The sequence below is a fragment of the Molothrus ater genome, chromosome 3 (genome assembly GCF_012460135.2).
Source record: "Molothrus ater isolate BHLD 08-10-18 breed brown headed cowbird chromosome 3, BPBGC_Mater_1.1, whole genome shotgun sequence".
NCBI classification, from domain to species: domain Eukaryota; kingdom Metazoa; phylum Chordata; class Aves; order Passeriformes; family Icteridae; genus Molothrus; species Molothrus ater.
Window position 1 is genome coordinate 46,571,277 of NC_050480.2, and position 26,556 is coordinate 46,597,832.

Sequence of the window (26,556 nt, forward strand, 5' to 3'; positions counted from 1 at the left end):
CAAAAACCTACAGAAGTCTCAAGGGAGATCTCTTTCATATAGATAAATATTGGAAGGAGAGTGTAAAGAAGATGGCACCAGGATCTTTTCAGTGACTCCCAGTGACCAGATAATGAATACTTAAACAGGAGATTCTTTCTTCTAAAGAAAGAAACATTTCTTTATTGTGAGGGAGACCAAGCACAGACACAGGATGCCCAGAGAGGTTGTGGAATCTCTGTCCTTGGAGATATTTCAAATCCATTTGGACATGGCCTTGCTCTATGTGAACCATGGTATAAGACAAGGTTATCTCCAAAGCCCCCTCCAGTAACAATTGTTATTCCGTGAAAAAGTAAAATTACTTCAAAAACTTTGTCTAAGGTGAGATAATCATTCTAAGATTGGTTGAAGATTGATAGGAGAAAAATGACTGGTTTTTAACTCTCCTGATTCAGGTATCCATGGGCAGCCACCTCTGTTCTATACCTCTAGTTTCCTGTTTCTGATCCCCACACCATCTACATATCCACAGAAGCTGTTCTCCAGAAGTGTTGAGTGTTATTTTGTCTTTGCAGCAGGGATCAGGAGTGTCTATTGTCAGCACATCCTGTACACAGTACAGAGACAAGACATGCAGAGATTTTACACCCTCTCAATAGCAGCACCCAGTAAATATCCTTCAGGCTCATTACTATGTAATTAGACTCACTACTGCATACAAGAGTTTGATTTCTTTCCAGCAGCCCTTCAGGTTTGGGAAAAGTGAGTAATTTTATATACTACCCCATTAATGGTATTATCTGAGAATGTGATTTGAAATCCTCATAATTCTGAACTTTGTCAAGTTGCTATCTCAGTAAGGCAGTAGATATAGTACTGGCTGCTGCACCACATTGCATTAATGTGATTAGAACTAAATCCTCCTTGCCTTAACCTCACAAGTAATCCCATGGACATCCATTTTTTTCCTAAATCTTCTTACTGTGACAGGGAGTTGTAGCACCTTGCAGGATCACCTTCAGGGATCACAAGACACATATAGGCACTCTCTGCAGATAACTTAAGTAACACAGTCAGCAGAACTGCAGTTTGACATTCATGCCTGGTGATTTTTGTCTTTGAGGCCTCCGACGTTCTATATGATTTTGTGAATTATTTCATTTAGACCATGGAGCCTTAAATGACCCTCTCAAACAAGTGAACAGGGTAGCAAATAGGAGCAGATAAACGAAATGCTTCAACAAAAAATCCACCTCAATTGTTCCTCACTCTTCCTGCCTATGCCTACAGTGAATACTGTGGCTAGCACAACTTCTTTCTGCCCCATGAAAGTGGTTGGATTTTGGATTTTCCTGCATGAATGTTTTTTCATAAGTCTTTTTAAAAGCTTTCAGTATCACCATTCTGTAAAACTGAGGAAAGTTGACTTCTTCAGAAAACAAATATTCTTTAACTTTCAAAAAGTATCATCAGAATGTGAGTTTGGAAGAACTAAAAGAAAGTTTCTCTTTTCTCTAGAGACTTACTGAGATATTTCCCATAGAACAGTGTTTTGAAGTCACTTATTCTTAACTAGCAGAAACTGGAAGGGATTATGTTTTGATGGGGGAAGGGGGAGGGGCAAAAGCTGAACTTCTTTAGTCCTTATCTATCTCAGTAAATTGCAGACAGAAAGGAGAACAGGATTTGCTTCTTCCAAAGTCAAAGCATGTTCCCACAGTAGTGTCTTCATAGAAACCTGGCAAGAGATAAGTGTTCCCAAGCCTGTATTTTATTGTAGTGAGAACAAGTAAAAAATTTATTTACCAATTTTTCTGGCCTTATTTCTCATATTTTTTCTATTTCCCTCTGCTCTTCACATTTTAATTGCTAAGAATGAATCTTTTGTCTTCTGTCTGTCTTTGAGTGTATTGACAAAAACAGAAGAGAGGTGTGTTACTAGTTTTACATGCTCATAAAACAAAGGCTTCAGAGCCAATGGAAAAGATTACTCAGACTTTTTTCTATGTTCTGAGTTTTAGGGCGTGAAGGAAGGTCATGCTCAAGAGGAAAATGTTTATGAGTGCAAATATAGGCATGTACATTTTTCAGGGGATGTCAGAAGGCTCAGAGTGGGTCCCAGTGGCAAGAAGTCCCACTGAACTCTGGGGGGATTTGGTTCCCAATTTTTTATCAGTGTCTGTGGAAATTCCATCTGTAACTATGTGATTTTGCCATTGGGTTGAAAAATGAATGACACAAGAAGAGCCCCTGAGAACAGAGGGAACTGTTCCATATTGCAATCCTGGAGGGGATAATAAAGTGGTTTTCTGGGGCTGTTGCAGCCAAGATGGAGGAAATAGATGCAGTATGCATTCCTTGAATGCCCCTGTGTGCCAGATACCAACTGTGTGGAGAAGGCTGGTCACTATGTGGGAGCACACGCAGGTATCCCTGCTCTGCTAACTCTTAAAAAAGTCTGTCTATGGGTCAAAGCCAATTCTGCCAACAACTAAGTAAGCTACTGTTACAGAAATAATGTTGCTGGAAGTACAGCTCAGCTTTCCCTATAAAGTTGAAACAGTGTGTTGTTTCCAATAGCACTTGAAGCGCCTTCTTTCCACATTCCTTCTCCTCCCTAATATGTTTTGTTTGCTTGTATGTAGTCTGTATTTTGCATTTCAGAAGACACAGTCCAAAAGCTCTTTGCCATCAAGAATATGCTCTCAGAGGTTTTCAGGGATTCCTGGTATTTGTCAGGCTGCTGTGGGAAAATCTTCAATAAATAAGTAGGACAGTAAAGTTAGTATTAACACAACACTCCTAAGGCAACTGCCCCTAGCCACTTGCTAATTTCTAAAAAAGCATGCCTTTTGTTGCCTCTCTTCATGCATGGCTTCATGCACAGTCTGTGGCTGATGTGGATGAGCAGCACCCACACTGTGTCTTGCGGCCACGCTGGTGATGCCCTGTGTGGGAGTTACTCATGTGGAACGGTGGTTTGTGTAATCTCCCCATCCCGGCCCACGGGCTGCGAAAAGAAGGCAGCCATAAGGCAGGGAGGAGATTTATGAATGCTACAATGTATCCAGGTTTTGTGCTGTCACTTTAAGTGACTATTTTCTTAATGTGCTACTAGCCTTAACAGCTGAACAAGCAGCAAGATATAGCACAGGAAGCTCTCACTTATATGCTCTTGTGCTATAAAAACATCTTCTTTTTATTGCCTTGATATTATATCAAACCTATGTCTCACTTTTTGACCAATTGAACTTGAATAGTCCATTACACTATTAGAATTGTCTTTCTTCATTTTTGTTTTGTGTAATTTCACTAACACTGTAACATATCTGGGTAATGCCTATGGGAAGGTTTATCTTTATTCAGTGACTTATTATTTTCATCTGACTGTAGTATCTCCACACATACCTACTTTTACTTAATTTTCAGCTCTTACCCCTGTTTTACATGCTCTAATTGTGAGTGTATCAAAATTGACCTTGGAGATCCACCTATGATATTGCCCTAACTTTCTCAATTCTCATCATCGATCCTTCTTTCAATTTTTGCTGGTCTATTGTTCAGCTGGATAAAGGGCATCATGATTTTTTCCTATTGAAATAGATTTCCTGTTTCAAGGCTTCTCAATGACTGTTTTGCTCTTTGTAGGCTTTAGAAATTGCATGTCTGAGTAAACTCTGATATGTAATCAGAAGTCAGTCAGAGGAATGTGATGGACATGGTTCTTTTGACTCAGTACTGTCTCAGGGAAAATTTATTCTCAGTAAAAAGTTGTTTAGAGTCCTTTCTTTTTGAGTTTTCCTGAAAACAAACAAAATTTTAAGGAGAAATTCTCTTCTACTTAACATTCTGAAACACTCATGTACGAATTTCTCTCTGGTGCCACAGGTGATTTGTTTAAACACTGACTGATGTATCTGTTCCTTTTCTTCCCTTCCTTTTCAGAATTCTGGTGGATCCACTGTAACGTCCTTTAAAATCAGGTTGTGACTTTTGTCAAGGCCCACAACACTGAGAGTATTGATGAGACTGTTGATGTTGTACTGACATGTGTCTTTGTATTAAAGTCCCAATTAAACATGAAGCCATAATAATAGTACAATTGAATGAATAAAATAACTTGCACAAATGCCTACATACCATTCACCAGTTATGGCAGCTGAATAAGCTGAATTGCAGGCAGATGCAATGACAGAATAACTTTTGAGAGCAAAGTAAAATTATCTTGCAAAAAATACACCACACTAAAGGCCATGGGATCTAAAGGCCACACTAAAGGCCATGAGAAATTAAGTCATGATTTCTTGAAGTACAAAAAATAATTGGCATGGGATAGCAGTAAGTTCAACACAGCTTTTGATCAGGCAGGATGAAAAGCACTGCTAACATACAATTATTCTAGAGTTCAAAGCAGATGCTGTGCTTTCCATTGAACCTTAAGGTAAGAACAAATACATCTAAATACATCTAATGCTCCTTGCAGGATTAGATTGCCATTAGAGTGCCATTTCCATAAGGAAATGCCATTGACCTTACTGTGGTCAATGGCATTTCCTTATGGAGAGCACAAGAACTTTATATGCATAAAAATAATGCTTATGCAGTGTGCTCTGATACTGATTTGGTCCAACATTTGCTGTCAGTCAAAGGTTTCAGGAATTTCTTTATCCAGTGTCCCCTGAAATTTATCTTTGTACTGCTGCACATCATTTCATACTCCAGTTCAAATACAAATTTTTAAACCATTGGCATTTATCTGTATGTTACAGAAAAGTATGGCACACAATGGAGACATCTTGTCATTAAGGAGTAGAATCAGTTTTTATGAGATCTGGTTCTGCTGTGGTCTTCTCAGGTGAAGACTACAAAATTCAGCCTTTCTGTGCATTTTATCCTAGTAAAATGGGAATAAAGATACCTTTGTTATTTTTCTTGTTTATTTTGGGATGTACCATTTTTAACAATGTAATTTTCATTGGAGGCTATAATATTAATGTCATAGAAACCAAATAATTTAAAATCCAGTCAGGCTACAGCACTAGATTTTCTCATCTCTCTCCTCCTCTAGGTTTTTAGAGTGTGGGATATACAGACTCTTTCACCACTGCAGGTCTTCTATGAAGCTCATGGGACTCCAGAAGAGATGAATGCCTTTCCCATGGTATTTGACAATGACCATGGCCTGCTTTTCACAGGTATGTTATTGCAGTTGGTGTGTGAGAGCATGCCCCTTCTCTTAGAATCCAGTTTTCTTTATGATTAAATACAGCTGAAGTTGAGTACAGGAGTAAGGTATATGAGAATATACAGAATACTGGGAGACAAGGGAATTGCATATTAAGACTGTCTTAAAGTGGGTTATATATTCAATTTCAATATTGAAAATGGCATGAAAATATGCAGCATGGGAATTAACAGCAGGAACCAAAGGAAATGAGAAAGGCTTCTCTGAAGGCAAGGTGAGCTTCCCACAGCAAAATTAAACTACAGAGATTGTTATATAGACTTGTAATTTCTTGAAAGCTGTTAAGTTATTGATCTCCCCCTAACTATTCCTCTAGGACCTGCCTCCTGTTTGGAGATGAAAACAGCAGCATTCAATCTCTGTGGAGCCCTCCCAAGTATATTCAAACTCCTTATTTAATTCAGTTAACTCACCTACAACCTGAGGTGTCAACAGATGCACTGCCCAACTGATTAGGAATGAAATATTGTGGGAGCTCAACCTGGGGTTTCTGGGCTCTGTTTCCTGACTTTGTAGCAGGGAGTCTGACACCTCTGAGGGACCAGAGCTTTGCATTTGTCACTAAGGATGTTAGCTTTTTATATCTAAGGCAGAGACTCTTGAAATCAGCGCAGTTTGTCTGCCGCAGAGATGCAGTCACAAAAAAGACAGCTTTGAACATGTTGTGAGACCTGACATGTACCAGAAAAATAAGGTAATTGTCTTTGGAGACAGCTTTTTCTGTCCTTGGATTAGGAACAAGGCACAAAGCTTAAGCTTACAAAGCTTGTCAGATCTGAGAAGACAAATGTGAAACATTTTGTTTTCAGTGACCTGAGGTTTCTACTGAATTTTTTAATCACTAAAGGGTACAGATACTGTCCTCATTTCAAATTTACGCTCGTGAGATTTTCAAGGCTTAGCAATGTCGGGAATTTATACCGGTTACTCCTTGACAAAATGAGGTAATTTGCCTTATAAACAATGGTTCTATAAGTGCCTGAATATTTGTAAAAGTCTGGTCCTAGACTCTGTTAATGATTTCATTAAAAGCCTAAGTGAATGTTTCCCTGCCCCTGAAGAGGCCAAGAGACTGAGTGAATTCATTCTCATTGCTATGTACCTGGCTTCACAGAGGAGATTTTCACTTAGTAATATTCACTAACATTCATAAATCACAGCTCACCTTCATGCTTTATTTGAGTATTGCCATAGCTTTCCTTCTGTGCCTGTTTCTAAGCTGCTGACCTCTGGACCTGGATTTATGCCAAGGATTAGGCAATTTCCTCCTTTGCTCTGGACTCATTGCTGCTCTTCTGCTGGTAGATCAGCCGGGATACCAGGGCAGGGATACTGGAGCTGCAATGAGAGACTGCATATGCACTCTGGTTTGAGAGCACTGTACAGACCTTATCCTTTCTTTTTTCTTATTGTCCCTGTCTGCCTCTGCCTTTGCAACCCCTGATCTGAGAGCACTGGGAGGTGTTTGGAAAACACGATTCACAACTGCAGTGCTGTATAGAGAAGGTACTGGAAAGACATCATCGTTGCCTGCAGTTTGCTTTATCTCTAAGAAAGCAGAAACCAGAATTTATTTGAGTGATAGCTCTCCCAGTTAGAGTTTTATGTATTACAGTACATTCCATTTCAGGCCAACAAACTCTGCAACTGGGGGATTTATGGCTTCTCCTAATTTGCAGTCAGGATGTGAATCTCATCAAAGGTGGGTAGAGGACTGTGTAAGACAGGTAAATACTTGGCCATTGTTTGACTGGTACTTTTTGGGGACGGTGTGAGAATGTTTTCTGCATCAGTGAACATGTATTCTCAAGAAACAGACAATATTCCGTATCCTCTTCAGAAGAACTCGTATGAACCCAATGGTTTCCATGAATCTTTTAATTTCCAGGAAAATTATGCTCAAAATGTATGTATTCTCACTTCTCTCACCTCGTGCAGGTTCAGATGTCATTGATATTTATCCCCTAGCTAATGTGACACAAGGTTCAAAAGAGTTGCCTCAGACACATGAGAGGAGCCTCAATGTTCTGCTTTACAACAGGGCTTTTCACCAGATCCTCAGCATTTGCACTGAGTCAATACTAAAGGTGAGTGTAAGCTGTCACCCTTTATACTGAAAAATAGAAGTCTCAGCTTTTGTATTCAGAATAAGTTATCCAGAAATTTGATAAGTTACTAATATTTTTTATTCAAAGTGTTGTTTTTGTAGCTATTTTTGGGGTCCAAAGAAGTGGTAGTCATGGGTTCATTTGGGTTCAGAAGATTCAACTTTTCTTTTTAACATAAATACAATAATATACAGTAATCTACAATAATCTACAATACATTTTCTACAATAATCACAAGAGGTACTGAGAACATGTAGTTTTCACCAGCTGTTGGTACATTAGATGGCAAAATCTGTAGGGAGAGGTAGCATCTTTTATTGGGTCAGTTGGTGATGCATGGCATTTCTATGGAGGAAGGCTTGTGTAATGGTTTGTTCAGTTTATACTCCCTCCAAAGATGTTATTGTCACTGTAAACCCTGCCTTCCTTAGACCACAATGGCTGCAACACTATTACAATCACAAGATAATTTGGAGCACTTGGTGCTACAGAAAATCAGATATCAGTACATATGAAATCAGCAGCTTGACAAATCCAGTTGCATCTGAGCCATCCCACTACAGTGACCAAATTTTGTACTGGTATTTCATTAAAAGGTGTTAGGTGTTGCTTAAATTTCCAAAAGGATTCAATAATGAGCAGAGATAGTTGTTTCTATGTTTTTGGACCAAATGTTTATGAAAAGCCTCATTTGTATATTCTGCAGAGAAAGTATAACTCAATTCTTTCTAGTTAAATTTCTTTTCTTTCAAACTGTAAAAACACTTTATATTTAATATCAGTCTCTCTGACTTAACAAGGACCTTTATCATAGCATACATAAAAAATAGAGCCTCCCCTTGCCTGGTTGGCTTCCCAGAGAGAGGGACATTTTCAGGAAAAATACACTGGTATTTCAGTAAAAAAATTTGCTATTGGCCATAATTTCTCTATTACAGTAGAACACATTGTGTGATCAGTTTTGAGGATGTATTAAAAATAACTAATTTTTTTTTTTTTTTTTAGGTCTGGGACCTAGAAACAGGATCTCAAATATATCAAATAGAAGATGCACATGGGCTGAATACTGAGGTGACCTGTGCAGCCATTGAAAGAAATGGGGTTTATCTTGCTACTGGGGCATGTGATGGTAAAGCAATTAAAGAATTACTACCTTTTTTTTTACCTTTACTACTTTTTATTACCTTTTTTTTTTTATGGCATATTACATTAGCAGACAGAACTCTTTGCCTTGACTGTCTCAGTGACAGAATTAATTTTGATTGCACAGCTGTCAGTCTGTAGAAGGGCAGGGTGGATCTTGGTTGGGTTCTCTTTGATAAGTGGTTCACAGAAACATGATTTTGGGCTGCTTGGGCTCTGGTTCTTTTTTAGCCTACTACTCTTTGAAAGACTGTCTTCAAAGCTCTTGGTCTGAAAAGTTGTTTCCCTTGTAGTACTTAGGACCTAGATGTATAACTAAATGGCTGCAGATGAAGAATGGTAGTTTTAAAATTTTCTAGTCTCTAAGCTCAATTTTACAGTGTTGGAAGTAATTGAACACTACAAGATAGATAGATAGATAGATAGATAGATAGATAGATAGATAGATAGATAGACAGACAGAGATGTTTCCTGTATTTTTCATGTCTGTTATTAAGGGCGTGAGTTTTAGGTAATGTGACCAGACCTCTCCACTACACAAGTGCACATTGAATTGTGCAGGAAGCTTTAATAATTTTATAATCTGTTAACATGAAAGAATAATTTTTCTTACATTAAAATGTTAATGTTAAAATGTTATGAAGACATACCTGAATTTCTAAAACATGTGAAACTTATGAAAGCTGCCTCACATGAAGAGGAAATGATGGCCTTTCCCACACATATTGGCTAATATTTCTTGTTTCTACCTGGGAACATCTTTTATGGATCTTAAGACCACAACAGAAAGTGAATGTTGTCAAGTCTTACAAAAGAAAAGTCACATATAACTAATTGCTTTACTTAAGAAAATTCTGTAGCTCCTTCTCCCCAGTAGCTCCCTGGGATAAATCCAGCAATCAGGCCCCTCTGCTCATTGCTGTCACTCAGAGCCCAAAGTCTTCTGCCAGATAGTCCACACTCTACTCTCTGATAATGTTATTCAGAAACTGTAAGTAAGATAAGCAGAGATCTTTTATCCTGGGCTGCACAAAAAAATAGACATGGAATAAAAGATGGAAAAATTGAGAGGGTAGTGGTGTTTTCTGTTAAGGTTTTTGGCCCTACAGCTGCTTTGCTAAGAAACACAGAGTTACAATTTTTGAAAGACCAGTGACCTAGCTCTTGATCTCAAATTGGATTTTCTCTTTCTTTCTCTTTTCCCTGTTTGGTCTTATTTAAGATTCTGGATTTGCAGCACAGGTTATTGCTTAAAGTTCATTCCCTTTTCTACATTTTTGTCATCCCTGTGTAGGAACAGTGAAAATCTGGGAGTTTGAAAGTGGACAAGAAATTAAAGCCTTGCCTTTAACACAAGACAGTGATGATGAGCATCGTGTGCTGAAGATAGTATATCTGAAGGCTGATGAGGGTCAACATGCAGTTATTGTTTTGGAACAGAGAGGGAAGATAAAAATAATTCAGGTTTTTCAAATATGCTTCCTTTTCCCCCACTAATTTCATTAGGTAGCCCCTCATTTCTGAGGTAAAATAGGACTTTTTTATTAATTAGTAGATAAACTTATAGAAACTATCAAGGAACAATCTATTTTTTCAACGTAATCAACTTAGCTTTTTGCCCTTCTGTCTAGTGCTAAAATGTTTATTAGTCCATCACTGGTTTCCAGCATTCTCATAATTTTTTTCCTCAAGTTTGCTTTTTCATTTGTGATTGAGGTTTCAATAGTTACAGATCCTTTGGGGTAGCAGCTTTAAAATATTGCTGTTGTTACTACAGATAGTGTTTAGTCTATTTAAAGAACTTCTTAAGATGATATTTTGGTGAAAGTATACCTTTTTTTTTTAATTAATAGATTAAGACACTGAATTCTTAGGAACTGATACCAAGAAACAAGGCAGTAATAAATCAGATTGACTTGCTTGGCTTGATTTTGAGCATCTACTCTGTGTTCCTTTCAGCTAAAACTAGCAGGATGCATTTGCAGCTTACAGTAATTATGGCTTACAATAATTATGGCTGACTTCTCAGACAAACCTTATTTCTGTGGAATTAAATTCTTCAAATTGGAATTTTTAACTTGGAACAAAATTCTTCTGAAACTTTAAAGCAGCTGTGTGCAAGGTAGAAAATGTGGGTTTAGACAGGTGATATATTTGAGAGTAAAAATAAATATACAGGCTCTCATCTCCATAAATAATATATTCTTTCAAGCCTGCTAATGAAAAGCTGCTTTATACAGGGTTTTCTTCTGTTATTCTGACTGTTTTGAAATACTCCATCACATTACTTGCTCTTCAGCATTATTACTGAAATGACTTAACAATCCATTAAGTGTAAATGATGTAAATGTATCCCTTGACAGGATTGGTGAGGAGTTGAATCTCCTCCAAGTCTTTATGAAGCTAAGTAGATTAATACTGTTTCACATACTTGCAGAACTACATTTTTCCACAAACATTTCTGTGATAATGAGAAATACAGGTTGTTTTATTATTAGCTTTTTTAAAGGCTTTAAATATAGTAGTTAGCAAGGTGAATGGCAGTAGCAGCCTAAAACAGTTGATCCTTTGCAGGACTCTACTACAGATCTCTCAGTTTTTAGTCCTTTCCTAAAGGTATTTCTTGTTTGATTAACTCAATAGCATAAGATTTACTAAAATCTTAATTATTGCTTCATTCTGCAGCTCAAGACATCTATGAAAACACTAGCAAACCTAAGGAGCTGATTTCAGTGGCACTTCTCAAAATGGACAGAAATGTCAATGTCAGAGCAGGAACTAGATACTGGAGTGAAACTGTTATAGTTGGAAAAGCATCAATGCCTCTAGGCACGATGGGGAGGAATCAGAGACTCAGGGCTTTAGCTGAGCTGTAGCTTCTCTTCTCACACAACTGCAACAACCATCACTTTTGCTGGATGTTTTGGTAGATATGAAATGGAGAGTAACAATGTTTGTGAAATAAGCAGCTAAAACTAAGGAGACAACTTACTTTAAAGAAGTAGTTAAAATGAGTAAAATCAATAGCTCTGAATTCCACAGCTGCACAGCTTCTAATTTAACAGCAGGTAATTTAAGGGGAGCTAATATGTCTAGATGAAGCTTCAGTTTGCAATTTAGGCATATGCTAGTTAATACCTGTAACAGTTTTTGTAATTTGTCAAAGAAAACAAGCTTTTCATACACACTTACTATAATTATGAATAGAGAAATTCTTTCCTTCCTCTTTCATTAAGTCTGTTATTTTAATAGGGTGACTCAGCTCAAACAGATCTATATGTCACATGGGTGCTTCCTGAGATAGTGCCATTTCCACAAAGGAATCCAGTTGTGTATCTGTCACTGAGGCCTGCCCCCTTAGAAACACAAGATTTTTTTCCAGAGATTCGGCTTCTATGTAACACCAGTTCCATGAAAAATGATAAAGAGGTGAGAAACACTTCAAAGTTTTGCAACATTTACAGAAGATTATAAAGTAAAATGTTTACTGTGCTCACAAGGATTTCATGTTTTAGCCACAGGACAACAACCAAATAATTATTCTTCACTGTGGTCCCTTACAACCTTACACGTTCTATGATTCTGTGATTCCAAACTTTTCAGTATACTGAAATAAATACACAGAATAAATCATGTTTCCAAGGGCTATATCTTCCTAGAAGTCCATTGCATAGTTATCACCATAATTAAGGAGTTGCTCTGGACATAAACTTCACATTCCTGTACAGTATTGTAAGTTGAGGTTCTCACATAAACACCTCTAGAAATTACATGTCTTTCCTCCTATAGCTAGGCTGACCTTTAGTAGTAGTGGCACATTCAGATCAAGCTGAGTGATTCCATTTTCTCCTCTTACTGCTTCAGTAAAACAAAATGTCAAATTTATGTTTCAATTTAACTTGAGTAGTCCACAAGACTAAAGTTCTGTCTTGTAAAATTTCACTAACTTTGTAACAGGTGTGGATGGTGTTTATGGAAAAATCATTATATCTCTGTTCAGTGACTTCTTCCATTAACTTGATTAGAATATCTCCACAGATACCTACTTATGAGTAATCTTCAGCCCTTACATTTGTTTTTAAATGCTCAAATTGCAACTGTGCTGTAAAAAGCAGGTCAGGTTGGAGGCCCCTGTCCTCTGCAGCTGGGAGTCTCCCAATACTTTCACTCCCTTGTTTTCTCTGGTGCTTCTATGTAGTTAAAATACAATAGTATTAAAATAGCATCCCATGTGCAGTTGTTGTAGACACTGTCAATTTAGGCATTTTGTTCTATTACCAGTTAAAATATTTCACTGCCTATAGTATCCTACTGTTACTCCTACTCATTTTTTTCTTTTATTCTTCTTTGTAGACTTTTTTATCTTCTGTGGATATTAGGTGTTTTGATGTTTTACAACTAGAAGGAGGCAGATTGATAGCTACAGGAAGTGCAAATGGTGAAATAAATTTGTGGGATTTTGAATCTGCCTCTGTGACATGCCTGTAAGTATTACTTTCATGCCTTTTGATCTCCAGTATGTCACACAAACTTTTCAATGGCATACTAGAAATTCCAATATGCCCAAATATAAAGGGTGATTTACAAGCAGGAATTAAAGTAGCAATTTATGTGGGCCCTCCTTCCTCCCACTTCAAATTAATTTGCTAGCTAGTCCTGACATTGCAGGTAGGAGAAGTGATCAGGGCGGTCACTGGAGAAAGGGATGATGTAATTAAAAATAATGTTTTAATGTAACTCAGCACTGCCACTGAAGGAAGCTCTCACTATGTAAATCACTCTAGTCATGGACTAGAGGCTGCTGCTGAGCTGTAGAAACATCCTTATTTTGGAAGCTTTGTGTTTGGGAGGACATTTGGAACTAATGCTACTTCCGATGATAATTGCAGATGTTCTACATTATCAGTATCTCAGTCGCTGTCCATACCTAGAAGACTAGAAGTCACATTCAATGAGGAGAAACATGATGTGATTTTGGAGGTTTGAGAGTAAAGATCTTTCAGAGAAAGTTACAAAGAGTGATCACAGGATGGTTCCAGATACTCTTATTACCATTAAGCTGCTACATCAGTAAACTGAACAATGGCAATATATCTGGTTAGACTGAGTGGAGCAGCATGGCAGTATTCCTGTGTTAGTGAAGAAATACATGTCTTTTAGGACCATACAAAGTCAATATTTAACTATCCTACCCAAGAGTTTCACTTCATCCTTCATGTGCAAAATTGGCAAATTTGTGAGAAAGTGAGACAAGTTTTCTGTACCATGAAAAATAATCAAAACTTTACTGCAGTTCAGACAGTTCAGAAGTGGCTCTTTCTTTATATTTGCTTCCCTGTATATGAGGCAGCTAATTCATATTGATGCATGGAAGACAGGAAAGTCAATGTTAGTAGAGTACTTTACCCAAGATTCACATCACTGTTTGAGTGCCAGGAAAAAGGTGCATAGCTAACATTAACTTAGTTAGTTAAGTTACTTCACTTTCCTCTTAAATACCAATCCTCAAGAAAATACTTGGCTGAATGAAATTTTCATGATTCCATCAGGTACCTTTTTTCCTGCGACAGGCACGTTCTGTATGTCTTGCCCACTGACATTAAACCATCATAACTGATTAACTGATTCTGAAAAACTGTCTACAACTTTAGGCTGCATGCATTCTGGGAAATGTAAAGTTTAATTTTTTTAAATTACAAGTTAAATGTGAAACGTTTTCTGGAACAAAACACAACCTATCTCATATATATAGGTTGTATATATATATCCTGTACAAATATCTTTGTTTTCAGGCGTAAAACTACTGAAGACAATGAGGTCTCTGGAGTCAATGCCATATTATTCCTTGTACGTAGTGTTTCCTCTTCCAGGTAACGGTGCATTTTATCTTCCTTGGCACAGTAATTTGGTATTTTGTTGTAGTAAAATGATGCAATGTTTCTCCAAGATACATTATTTGAATTGAGATTTTATTTGTAATTAATCAATTCAGGTCCATACAGTTAATTAACTTTCCAAGTCTTAAACTTTCATAATGCTTGTCAAGCAATATGATATGTTAGTTTTTCCACTCAGCTCTCCCTTTTTCCTCTAAATGGTCTCATAAGTCTCAGTTATGTTGAAGAATTCAACAGAAGGTAGCTTTTGCCCAGTATCAGTTTTCCAGTGTACCATAACTTCTTTTATCTCTATGAGATAATTTTGTGGCAGCAGACTTTTTCTTTATTTTAAACCTGATAAAATCCTCCTGCTTTTAGGTACTCTCAGCAAAGAGGCAAGCACATCAAAGGGTGTAGCCAAAAGATTCCTCTTAAAACAAGCTAGAAGCTTCCATAGATTGGTAGTATTGGATAAAAAGAGAATTTTAGCCAAATATGCTCATTTTGAAAGAAAGGCATTGCACCTGTATCTCACTTCAGAAACACTTGTCTTCCCATGGATATGCAAAGGCAGTCGGTAGCCAAAAGGATTCAGTATTGTTTAAATATTTATGCAGCTTTAAGTTTTTAGCAATTCGACAGCTTTTTTGCTCTTGTGAACCATAAAGCTGGTTTATGGCCTTATGTTGCTTTAAAATCTTCAAGAAGCTTATGCGACTTGATTATCAGTACTACTTAATTGAATGTAAATTCTCTTTTTGACATTATAACTTAAGGATTAGTTTAAGAAATCCTTGCTAAATAAAAGAAGGAGTGATTAAAATTCATAAATAGATTTTTTTTATAAATGAAGATAAGCTTTTGCTATTCTTAAACAGGAGAATCCTATAATGATTTGGAAAATCATAGTCTTAGGATGTTTTGTATTTACTGGGAAGATACCTGGATAAATTTGTCTGTGATCATACACACACACACAAAAATGGTCAAGCATGATAGCAAATCTGTAAAATCAAACACTGAAAATTGCAAACTTATAGCCATAAGTCTGACCAAATTTAAGTGGACTACCCCAGCTGCATACTTTCTAACTATCCCAATTATTCAGATACTCTTGCCAAAAGCAGAGCAGCAGTGACACTAGTGTGTTATGTGGCAAGAACCACTTATTAACTCAGTCAGAATTTTTCATGACTCAGAAACAAAACCATTGCAGATCACATACATTTTTTTCATTATTTTCTTCCACAAAACCACCTTATTGAGAGTTTTCATAACACTTTTAAAATAAGTTTTTATGATTAATTGAAAACTATTTGCAGAGTAAGTACTGTGTAAAATGAAAGGGAAAAAGCCATTGGCAGGCAGTTAATTTTTCCTTTTTGTGCCCTAAGGATGAATACCAATGTTACTTTTCAATTACTATGGATTCCATTAGCTCAAAACTCCTGCCAGGAGAGGTTGGCTGTGTAATATGTAAATATTGCCTTAGAAAAATATATAAAACCAATAACCCTTAGTCTAATTAGTCTAACCAGTTTAAGTGCTATTTTATTATGCTTTTTAATGCTGGGTGATGTTGATTTCCAGGTATCAAATAGTATTTTCAAGAATATCAGTGATCTTCAATAATTTCTTTCACACAGGAAAAGAAGTTCCGTGTCCTCTGCTCATTCTGTGAGGAGTGATGCCAGTGCCATTGCAGAGCACAAGGAAAGTTCTTCAGACCTACATGAGGTAGATATGCTGGTTTGATGGATTTGGTAGCATTCAAAACAAATTTCTGATGTCGTTTTGATTTTAAAATACTGCAACTTACTAAAATAACTCCCTAACACCATCCACAAAACTAAATATCAAGAATTATGAAGAAATTAAGAATGATGAATTATGAATGAGTTATGAAAAAATTAATAATTAAGAATTATGAATAATTATGAATAATTAACAAATATTTGTTTAGTTTTGTAAACTGACTGTCACAGTGCATGCGTTAAGAATCCTTTGTTAGTCAGCTGGCTCTGTGACGCAGCGAATAGCTAACTATCAAAGTGTTTGGCAGATACTTATCACAAGCAATTCTGACTTTCAAATGGGGGTATACAAGGATTCAGGGTGAAAGGTAAAATAGACAAATCATGAAGTACTTGAATAATATTGAATAATAGCAGAACCACTTCAACATTGCAGCTGCGTTTGCTTGGATACACTCTCTCAAATGAAAGTATCTTTTTTTTTTCTTTTTCTTTTTTTTTTTTTTTTTTTTACCATCACTGTATCAGTGTCTCAATCTGGATATTTTTGCTAAGGTTAGTGTTATGGGTTTTGTGACACTTTTTGCCTTTCTATGCCAGAAGGACATGCCATACTTGCAGAGCAATAAAAATTAAGTAGGCAAAAAGAGGAAAATCCTGCTGCCTCTCAGATTCTTACCAGCATGTTGTTTCAGGAGAACATGGCACTTGGATAGATTCCCAAGCAAACTCTGACTTAATTGCCATTTACAAACTAATGTATCCAATACACTGTGCTGTCTCCTCATTAGAACAAATGGAAAGTGATTTTCAGCCTTTAAAAAAATCCCTGAAAGTCACATACATTAGGCCTTACACATAAATGTGTAGGATGAGATTTAAGTGACTTGTCTGAGATACATCAAACACTCGAGGCCGCAGAGTTTTCCCTGCCTTATTTGATTTGGCAATTGCTGAGGTCAGTATACTGATTACTGCCAGCCTTGGGGATCCTCAGAAGCCTGTAGCAAGGCACAAATGAGGATTTCTGAAAATTTTCTTACTGAAAATGCAGACATGAGTAAATGTTTATATATGTATAAATATATTTTTAAACTTTGTTAATTTTTGCTCAAGGCAGTAACAAGACTATATGCATGTTCTGAATGACACTCTTGAAGAGATCTCGGTTACATTCACAATTGTGATTGCTTGTCTTAAGAAATTAAGGCTATTCAGCCAAATTGACATTTAACATGCTTCTTAATTCCCATTAATTTTGGTTTTGATTTGTTCATCTGTTGATCCTCTTCAAAAAAGTGTTTCTTGTTTACACTCAGTGGAAATTGGAGAAATATTTGAATAATCAAACTAAAAAAATGAGTTCTTATAATAATTTTAACTAGTGAACTGTTCTGTAGTTACATCCAAATTCCACTTCCTAATTCTCTTACATTTCATTTGTTTCTTTTAGAAAAATGCAGAAAGTGAGGAAATTAATACTGAAATAAGTGATGAAATTAATACTGAAATAAAAACAGGTACAGAAAGATGTTTTTCATTCTTTTTGATGTTGATCCATGAGTTCTGCCCAGATTATTGTAGAAACTGAGTTTGTCAGTTTGTCTGGCAAACTTTGTTTAGAATAATTGGGATACCTTTGGTATGTGGAAGACAGATCTCATCATCTTCTTCTCCCTCCTGATTTGCATTTATTTCCCAAAAGCCAGGCCAGGATGCAGGATATGCAAGACCTTAATTGCTTTTTTCTTCAAATTGACATGAAAACACTTTCAGAGTTTGGGAATGTCAACTATACACACTTTTCTTCTACATAAATATTCAAGCAATGAATTGTTGAAATAGTATAGCAAGAGCCAGCTTGAGTCAAGCATCAGTAAATGGCCCCACAGACAAAAGCTGTGAAACTAGGTGAAAATTTTGAAAGAAAATTCTTCATTATGGTGTCTATCCTTGAAAAATCATAATCAAGAGAGAGCCTAGTGCCTAAGAGTTAAAGCTGTGGAAATGAGTCGGTGAATTTGCAAGAAATAAATGCTCTAGATTCTTCTGAATCCCTTAGAAATCCTCTGCTGGAAAGCAGAATTTCCCAATAATAAGAAATTTGATCATCTGCAATATGGATTTAAGACCAATTTATTTGGGGAAAAAAGCATACCCTAAAACCAGAATATTCCTAAGCCTTGTTGCCCAATGAAATAGACACTCATGTTAGGTCTTGCATCCACTGAATGTCTATGAAGGTCCTGCCAGCATCTCCAGCTCTGGAAAAGTCACAGCAGAAACTCAGAATGGGTCTCTGTGATCATCCCCTTGCATCTAGCAAAAGTTTTCAATTGGAGAAATAAGTATAGAAATCTATGATTCCGGAAGTGTTAAGTATCATGTCATTATTAAATTTCATTGCTGAATTCATTGTTATCTCTAGAAGCCTCATGCAGAGGCTGCACATCTGCCTGGTAGCTGTCCTGATGACCACTGTCCTGCACTCCTCCTCTACTCCCACTTGTGCTTGCAGTTCAGTAAAATCTATAAAAATCCTGTAAAATGGCTCTCTTCTAATTAAGTTTCCCCTACATCACTGAGCAATAGTTCTGGCTGGTTTAGATAAGATAATGAAGATTGTTCCCATTTCTTTTCAATTACCTTTATCTATGCCTCTAATGTTTTTAGAGTAATGCCAGCTTGATGATGGGTTTTATTTTCAAATGTAAAATAATTATTTTTCTAATGTAAAATAATTATTTTTCTAATGTTATGTAAATTCTGTGCATTGAAAAGCAATACTGAAACTTTTTGAGAAAATATATGATCATTTGTGTTCCAAAGCAGAAGAAACAACTAGCTGTAAGGACACCCAAAATCCAGAGGTGAATGAGCAGTTGTTGAAGGCTAGAGCAGGACTATCACCTCTACTGGCTTCTGCTCATGAAAGTAGCTGTATCCGCCTGTGGAGCATTCAGGTACCCAACTGAATGTCTTTGGGAAGGGACTGGAACACTGAGAAGATAATTCCACTCATCTTTGGAAAATTGGTCTTTAACTAGCAATTGCAGCAGCAGATATTTATTGCATCTTTTGGTTATCAGTTTCTTCCATGGTCACAAATTAGTTCTGCTTTAGTAACTGCAGCAGGGCTTAACGGCAAGCGGAAAACAAGGAAACATGACTTCAAGTAATTATAACAAACTGACTCTAAATTTTTGTGAAAGTCTAGAATTTGATTATTCACCCACAACATTTACTTTCTAAGACAGGATGATAGGCAAGGCAGAGTGTCCTACTGTCAGAAGAGGCTAAATATGTCTGGAAAATAATGCCAACTAGCACTAGTAGGGTAACAAACCAGGAGAGAATAGTGTCCTGGTTTGTTAGAATATAGTCCTAACACAGAACATCTCCAACTGTTATGGGCCTGAAAAGCCAGTCATGCAACCAAATGGCAAAGGCTTATTTGTCATATCACCTCAGATCTAGAAGACTTTTCCAGGTATCATATTACTCTAAATAAGATACACAAAGTAAATACAGCAAGAAGGGAAAGTACCATGATATTATTGGTTGATTGGTAATATTGCTCATTGTGACAGACAGTGGTCATAAAAGGTCAGCTATGTAAGGCTTGAACAGGAATCCCAGCTAAAGCAAGTCATAGGAAGAATTTTTCCCATGGGAAGAAAGATGGTGAAGGTAACCTTGCAGATGTTTTATGCAAAAATAGAAAATTATGGTAAATGTATCCAAGTATTGCAGGTGTGAGCTTTGCTGGGTTTTGTTTTCTTCACAGTTGATATATTAGTGTGCTTAGATTCCTACAGGAATCTCCAAATTCATATGCCAGTGGTGTCATCATTGGAATGATTGTCATCATCATTACATGGGTGACAAAATAAGAATCTCCTTATCAGCAAGACATTCTCCCTCACACCCTCCCAGTCCTGAAGAGGCAATAATGGAGGAAGTCTGCTGGTGCTAACTTGAAAAATAGAACAAGTTGGTGAAGGAGACATTATGGGCCCATTTGCAGCAAAAAACAGTGTTTCAGTAGCAAATGAGGGGCATACTGATACTATTCCATAGCGAATGAGGGGTAAGTGGTGAAGTAGGGGTAGGTGCAACTAGACTGACTTGCCTGAAGAATTAAAGAGCATGTCCTTTCAGTGTACAAGAGACAGCAACCCAGAATAATACACAGCTATTTTTGTCATCAGTAGATTTAGGAATTTACCTTCTTAGCAGCTTTCTGAATAGATATGAGCTCAGTAATTTTGAATAGATAAAATCAATGGCACTCATATTCTGATGAAATAATATTTTTAAAGTAGGTATTATAAGATAAACATTGTTTGTTTGTTTGTTTGTTTGTTTGTTTGTTTGTTTTAGGGAAACTTGATGAAAGAACTTCTGCCATTTGCAGGACGTCCCTCAGGTCCTCTGACAGCACTGTGTACAGACACCTTCACTAAAATTCTTTTGACAGGCAGTAAAGGTGAGTAAACATTTTAGTCATTTTGTTCAGGACAGTGAGTAGGACAAGAAAATATCATTGTGTAAATGTGCTAGAAATGTGGAAATGATGATCCAAGTGCTGCCAGGTTTTCTCCATCAAAGCTATAATTAAATGATTGTAAAAAGTGTTTTATAAAAGGATGGTAGATTAAAGGTTAGTGTCATAGTATTATCAGTAGAATTGTTTTCATAAAAGACATTAAAATTTTCTTCATTCATATGCCCTGAATATACTTTCCATCTAAATTATGATATTGATCCCAAGGGCAAAGATTACTGCTAAGAACAAGCAAAAATTTCAATTCCATGGTAATAATACTAAATAAAAAGTTGCATCTTGGGGTGTACCAAGAGCTGTGATTCAAACACTCATACAGAGTGCACAGTAATGGCTCCAGCAGTACACAGCTGTATAGGAAAAGCACTTGTCAATGCTAGCAGCTCATTGCTAAACCTTTAATTTCACATGAAATCTGACTTTGCTTTGGCAGAATGTTTATCTGCTGTCTGATTCTTCTTCAAACCTTTGGAATCACCCTGGCAATTTTCCATTTCTGTGTCCATCATAATGTGTCACTTTTCTTTTAAAATACATATTAGAACTCTTTTCTGACAACTTCCTGCTCCTATGTGGTCAGATATTGATGGAGCAAGGGATTTTTCCCCTTTTCTTTCAAAATTGAGCAATAATTTGACTTTTATACTGAAAATGATGAGTTTCCACTCCTCTCTGATTCAAATGAGTACATGAGTTCAGAAAGGCAGCATGCACTGAACAGGATTTCAATTAATTGTGGAAAAGTATCCACCCTACTACCTATTCATTTGATACTCTCCCTTTGCCTTTTTGTGTTTGTGTCACTGTGTATTTGCTTTTCATGCTTTCCACACTCTTCTCTTTTATCTGCGGTGCTGCTACCAATTTCCTTTCCCCTCTACAGATTTTTCCTTGTTATAAAAAGGTCGGCTTCTCTGCCTGCCTCCTCCCTTGCTTGCAATTTACAGTCCTAGAAATCAAAGGTTACTGGTATGAAAGTTGGAATTACACAAAATATTCCTCTGTCTTGTAGTAGAAATGAGAAGTGGAAGGCAACTTCATCAGGAAAGGGGGAGCCTAGGCAGTTGTGGGTAATAAGGAAAGTAGTTCTTTGATTCTAGTTTCACATGAGTGCACTAAAAGGTTGTAAAACATTAAGCATTCATCATGTATACAATTAATTAAACTTTGTCCATTTTACCAGGATTGAAAACCAGTGTAATCCCCAGGAAGCTCATACCTCAGCTGTGCAATAGACAACTGTCATGATAAGATGACTTGTTTTTCACTCATAATTTAAAGAAAAAGATTTACCTTACTTCCATTTCAAACCTACCCAATTCATGACACATTGTTCACAACTTGCATATGTTTCTTTGCATATTAATGAACAGTCCATTATTTCTACTCTGAGCTTGACAATAAAACAGTTATATTCACTGTAAACTAACTGACCTGTGTTCTCTGCTTCATTCTGCCCAGTGTCTACTGAGAGTCAATGGCAGCAACAAGTGGAGCTGTAGCACTAAAGAAACTTACTGATGTTTTGCTTTCTCCTTTCTGCAACAGAGGGATATATTTTTCGCTGGAACATGGCCTCATTCTTAGAAGATTCACGAAATATAAAAAATGTAAGGAATTATCTTTCAGATCTTCTTAACTTGAACAGTATACCCAGACAAACAGAAAAAAATAATGCAGAGATCTACAGGGATAAAAATGTTTTCTGCATATAAAGATCATATTTTGTGCTTGAAATGATAATTTGATGCTGTGGAAAAGAAAAAAAAAGAAAAATATAAGTAAAATGGTGTTAGCATTATTTCATTATGTTCAAAGAAGGTACATTAAGAATGAATTTATCCATGTTCCCTGGATAGTGTTTCTACCATATGCCATTTGCAGGCTGTTTCATGGAGGGATTATTTTTTCACCTCTTCTAATTTTCTGAAAGACATGCTGATAAATCCACTAAGCTAGCAACCATGGTGGGGTACAGAACTGCCTCAAATGTGGTTATATTGCTTTTTTCCCCTCAGGCAATAAAGGAGGAGCTCTGCTGGAGGGCACATGCTGCTGAAGTGGTTGACCTATTTATTGAAGAGGAGAAAAATGTGGTAGTGACAGCATCTGTTGATGGTTCAGTCAGGTATAAAATGACTGACACTTCTTACTGCTATAGCAAATCAGTTGAGCTATCTTCAAAGATCCTTTTCTTGCTGCACTTGCATATAGGCTAGAACTTAAATAAAGTGCATTTAAATAAAATGCACTAGGTGCATTTTCTGTTGTGCACCCGAAAGAGCTGGCTTTAATGTAGCACTTATCCAGAAGTCAGATCTTTTGCAGACTGTCATTTTCTTTCAGCCCTTGCTTTACTTTGAACACATAGGTAATGCCTATAAAATTTTAAAAGTTGTCTCCTGTTCTAATCCTATTTTAGCTTTCAGTACTTGTTAAATTGACTTGGATCCTAAGCATGGCATCTAATCGATGTGTATGCAATTAGACCATGAAAGCTTGAAGATACTTGATAGACACCTATAATTCCTTCTCAGCTAACAAGTACATTTGAAGGAGTTTCTCTTGCTTTTCTGGAAGTATTAAATGAAGAAATTTTGTGTAGATCCTGCTCTGGTGACAGCACTTTACTGCAGGAACAATTCAGGATTTTCGTACATTTACTCCTAATTTTCAGAAATACAAACATGAACTGGGTTTTTTTCTGTTTTTTTGCAACAACCTTCTGATTTTTTTATCACTCTCAAATTATTTAAATTATAAAAACAATCTCATTGATGTTTTTTATGACTAGCACACTGAACTCTAGAACAGTGCTGCGGAATTTGATAATGTACACAAATACTATCTCACTTCTGTTCCACTTCTAAAAATATCCATTTTTCTTTTCTGTCCTTTTGCACTGCTTCTACTATGTCTGTAGGCTTTGGCATGCCAGGACTGGATATTATTTTGGTTTCTTTGGACAAGCCAGGAAGTTTGACTTAACAGATAGCAGTCGGTTGATTTTGCCTTCTGATGTTAGTGATTTTTCTGCTATAATTAAAGAGGAGAGAAAACATACAGAAAAGAAGAAGATTGTATATCCTCTCATTCTGGACAGAGACAAGTAAGATCTCATACATTTACATACATGTATGATTGGGGGAACAGTTTTGAAAATACGCTTTAAAAACACCTTTCATCTGAAGGTCAGAAAAAAATAGTACTATTTGTTATTCAGAAAAATCTTTTTAAAGTTGGTTTTTGACCCAGTATGGATAAATCTTTTCCTTTTTATGATTGGTGACAGTCAGGATTAGGTGATGTTCAAGGTTTGAACTCAGTTTATAGTGATGACTAGACACTTGTCTCAGCTTTTAGTCTAATTAGAGGTTTATATTATATATGCTGCTCAGGTTAACAGCCTGTTACCTGAACAACTTAATGTGAATAGTTTTGAGTAAAATACAAATCCTTCTAGAAGAATAAACCAAATTTAATCTTTCAGTTTAAGAAACGGTCATCTTAAACTTGCTGGGATGTTATGGATACATTCACATACATGGGTAGAGGATTCACAGATCATGGCATTCTGAAACTGGCATAAATGTGTGTTCAATAGCAGTGTTGAGCTTTTCTTCTAGGTAGAGTTCTTAAGGGAGATGGGTTAGTTACAAGCGCAGTCAGAGAGCCTTGGCCTGTTAGTTTAAGTACATATTTCTAGTCCTGGAACACTCTGGTTCATTAATTAGTGGATTAACCAAACGAACAGAAATATTGAAAAGGGCATCTTCAGAGGAAATACATGCAGTGTCTTAAGTAACAAAGCAATCCAAATATGGGAAAAAATATTTAGGACTTAAAAAGTCGTGCATTGTTTAGTGGTTAGGTTTCATACACCATGTCCATTCTTAGGCTGCCTTTCAACCAAAGCAGTTTGGGACAATGGAAAATCTCTAAGGTGTTTTACTGTTACCTCATTTAATTTGGTATCCTGCTAACAATTATTATTCCATGGAGTTCTTACTAATATAAGTAGTGTCACTGCAGTCAGAACAGTAACTCATCAATACAGAGAAGTGCTTGGCTGTGTTTGAAGGACCCCTGTAGTTCCTCTGAATAGTCAGCAGCCAGTTTGAAACCTCTGGAACCAAAGATATAATTATTGAGTCAGCTAATCTGAAGGAAACTTCCCATAAATTACACGCCTGTGTCAAACTGTGACTACTTTTTGAGGATTCTTCAAATATTTCAGTAAAGGAGAATGGCTATCATACCTTTTAAACACATTAACTAAACAGACAATGAGCAAGAAAATGAGAAATGCTTAACTGTGTAAAGAACTGGGGAAAAAAGCAGCCACCACTCCATGCAATAGAAAGTTTCAGTCTAATTCTAAAAGCTTTGTGTGCTGTCACCTCAAGTGTGACTTGGTTCCTCTGGATTTACTGTACCAAATACTGCAATGGAGAGCTAGCCAAGCATCATCCAAAAGGCTGTGTTACTACAGATGGTAGGCTTTGTACTTTGCAGGATGCAGACAATTGTCTTGGGACAAGTCACTTATCTTTGTGATGCTAGTATAATTCACTTATTGGATAACTCATACGATATTCATCACCAAGATAACATTTTAGGATCTCGATTAACAAATCATGTTATAAGTGTTATTAACAGATATATATTCATTGAATCGTAGAATCATTAAGGTTGGATAATATTTCTAAGATCATCGAGTCCAACCATTAACCAAGGACCACTATATTCACTTATAAACCATATCCCTCAAGTGCTACATCCAGATGCCTTTTGAACACTTTCGGGAACAGTGACTCCACCACCCCCCTGGGCAGCATGTTCCCATCCCTGACTACCCTTTCAGCAAACAAATTTTTCCTGATATCTAATCTAAACCTCCCCTGGTGGAACTTGAGACCATTTGCACTTGTCCCCTTGTCATTTGGGAGAAGAGGCCAACCCCCACCTGGCTACAGCCTCCTTTCAGGCTGTTGTAGAGATCAATAAGGTCTCCCCTGAGCCTCCTATTCTCCAGGCTAAACAACTTCAGCTCTCCTATCTGCTCCTCATAGGACTTTCTCAATCCTTCACCAGTTCTGTTGCCCTTCTCTGGACTCACTCCAGCACCTCAATATTCTTCCTGAATTGAGGAGCCCAGAACTGGACACAGCACTTGAAGTGTGCCCCTACCAGTGCCAAGTATAGGAGAACCATCACCCATAGTCCTGCTGGCCACACTATTTGTATATAACAGATTGAATATCCCAGAATATTCTGAGTTGGAATGGACCCACAAGGATCATCAAGTCAAATTCTTAAGTGAATGACCTGTACAGGGAGCAAGCCCACAACTTTAGCATTATGAGCACCATGCTCTAGCCAGCTGAGCTAGTGACTGTGTGCCGTTGTCATCCTTGGCCACCTGGGCACAGCTGGCTCATGTTCAGCCACTGTGGATCAGCACATCCAGGCCCTTTTCCATGAGGCAGCTTTCCAGCCACTCTGCCCCCAGCCTGTAGTGCTGTCAGGGGTTGTGTCACCCAAGGGCAGGACCTGGCACCTGGCCTTATTGAACTTCTTACCATTGGCCTTAGCCCATTGGTCCAGCCTGTCCAGGTCCCTCTGCAGAGGTCTCCCACTTTCCAGCAGATCAACATTCCCATCCAACTTGCTGTGATCTGCAAACTTACTGTGGGTGCACTCAATCTCCTCATCCATATCATCAGTGAAGATATTAAACAGAACTGGGCCCATCAGTAAGCCCCAGAGAACACCACTTGTGACTGGGTGCCAGCTGGATTTAACTCCATTCATCACCACTCTCTGGGCCTGGCCATCCAGTCATTTTTTACCCAGCAAACAGTGCACCTCACCAAGC

General features: G+C 37.1%; 1 protein-coding gene across 1 annotated transcript in view; it reads left to right on the forward strand.

Annotated features, from left to right (window-relative positions):
- The window catches only part of WDR64 (WD repeat domain 64), a 54,887-nt gene that overhangs the window by 25,938 nt on the left and 2,393 nt on the right, over positions 1–26,556 (forward strand). Inside the window, exons 11-24 of the mRNA XM_036379764.1 lie at positions 5,051–5,177; positions 7,166–7,314; positions 8,341–8,464; positions 9,773–9,942; positions 11,731–11,907; positions 12,832–12,962; positions 14,271–14,348; positions 16,004–16,094; positions 17,565–17,631; positions 18,944–19,074; positions 20,495–20,600; positions 22,227–22,288; positions 22,697–22,806; positions 23,602–23,787. Coding sequence (XP_036235657.1) covers positions 5,051–5,177; positions 7,166–7,314; positions 8,341–8,464; positions 9,773–9,942; positions 11,731–11,907; positions 12,832–12,962; positions 14,271–14,348; positions 16,004–16,094; positions 17,565–17,631; positions 18,944–19,074; positions 20,495–20,600; positions 22,227–22,288; positions 22,697–22,806; positions 23,602–23,787 — 1,709 coding nt within the window. The remainder of the gene's footprint in view (positions 1–5,050; positions 5,178–7,165; positions 7,315–8,340; positions 8,465–9,772; positions 9,943–11,730; positions 11,908–12,831; positions 12,963–14,270; positions 14,349–16,003; positions 16,095–17,564; positions 17,632–18,943; positions 19,075–20,494; positions 20,601–22,226; positions 22,289–22,696; positions 22,807–23,601; positions 23,788–26,556) is intronic.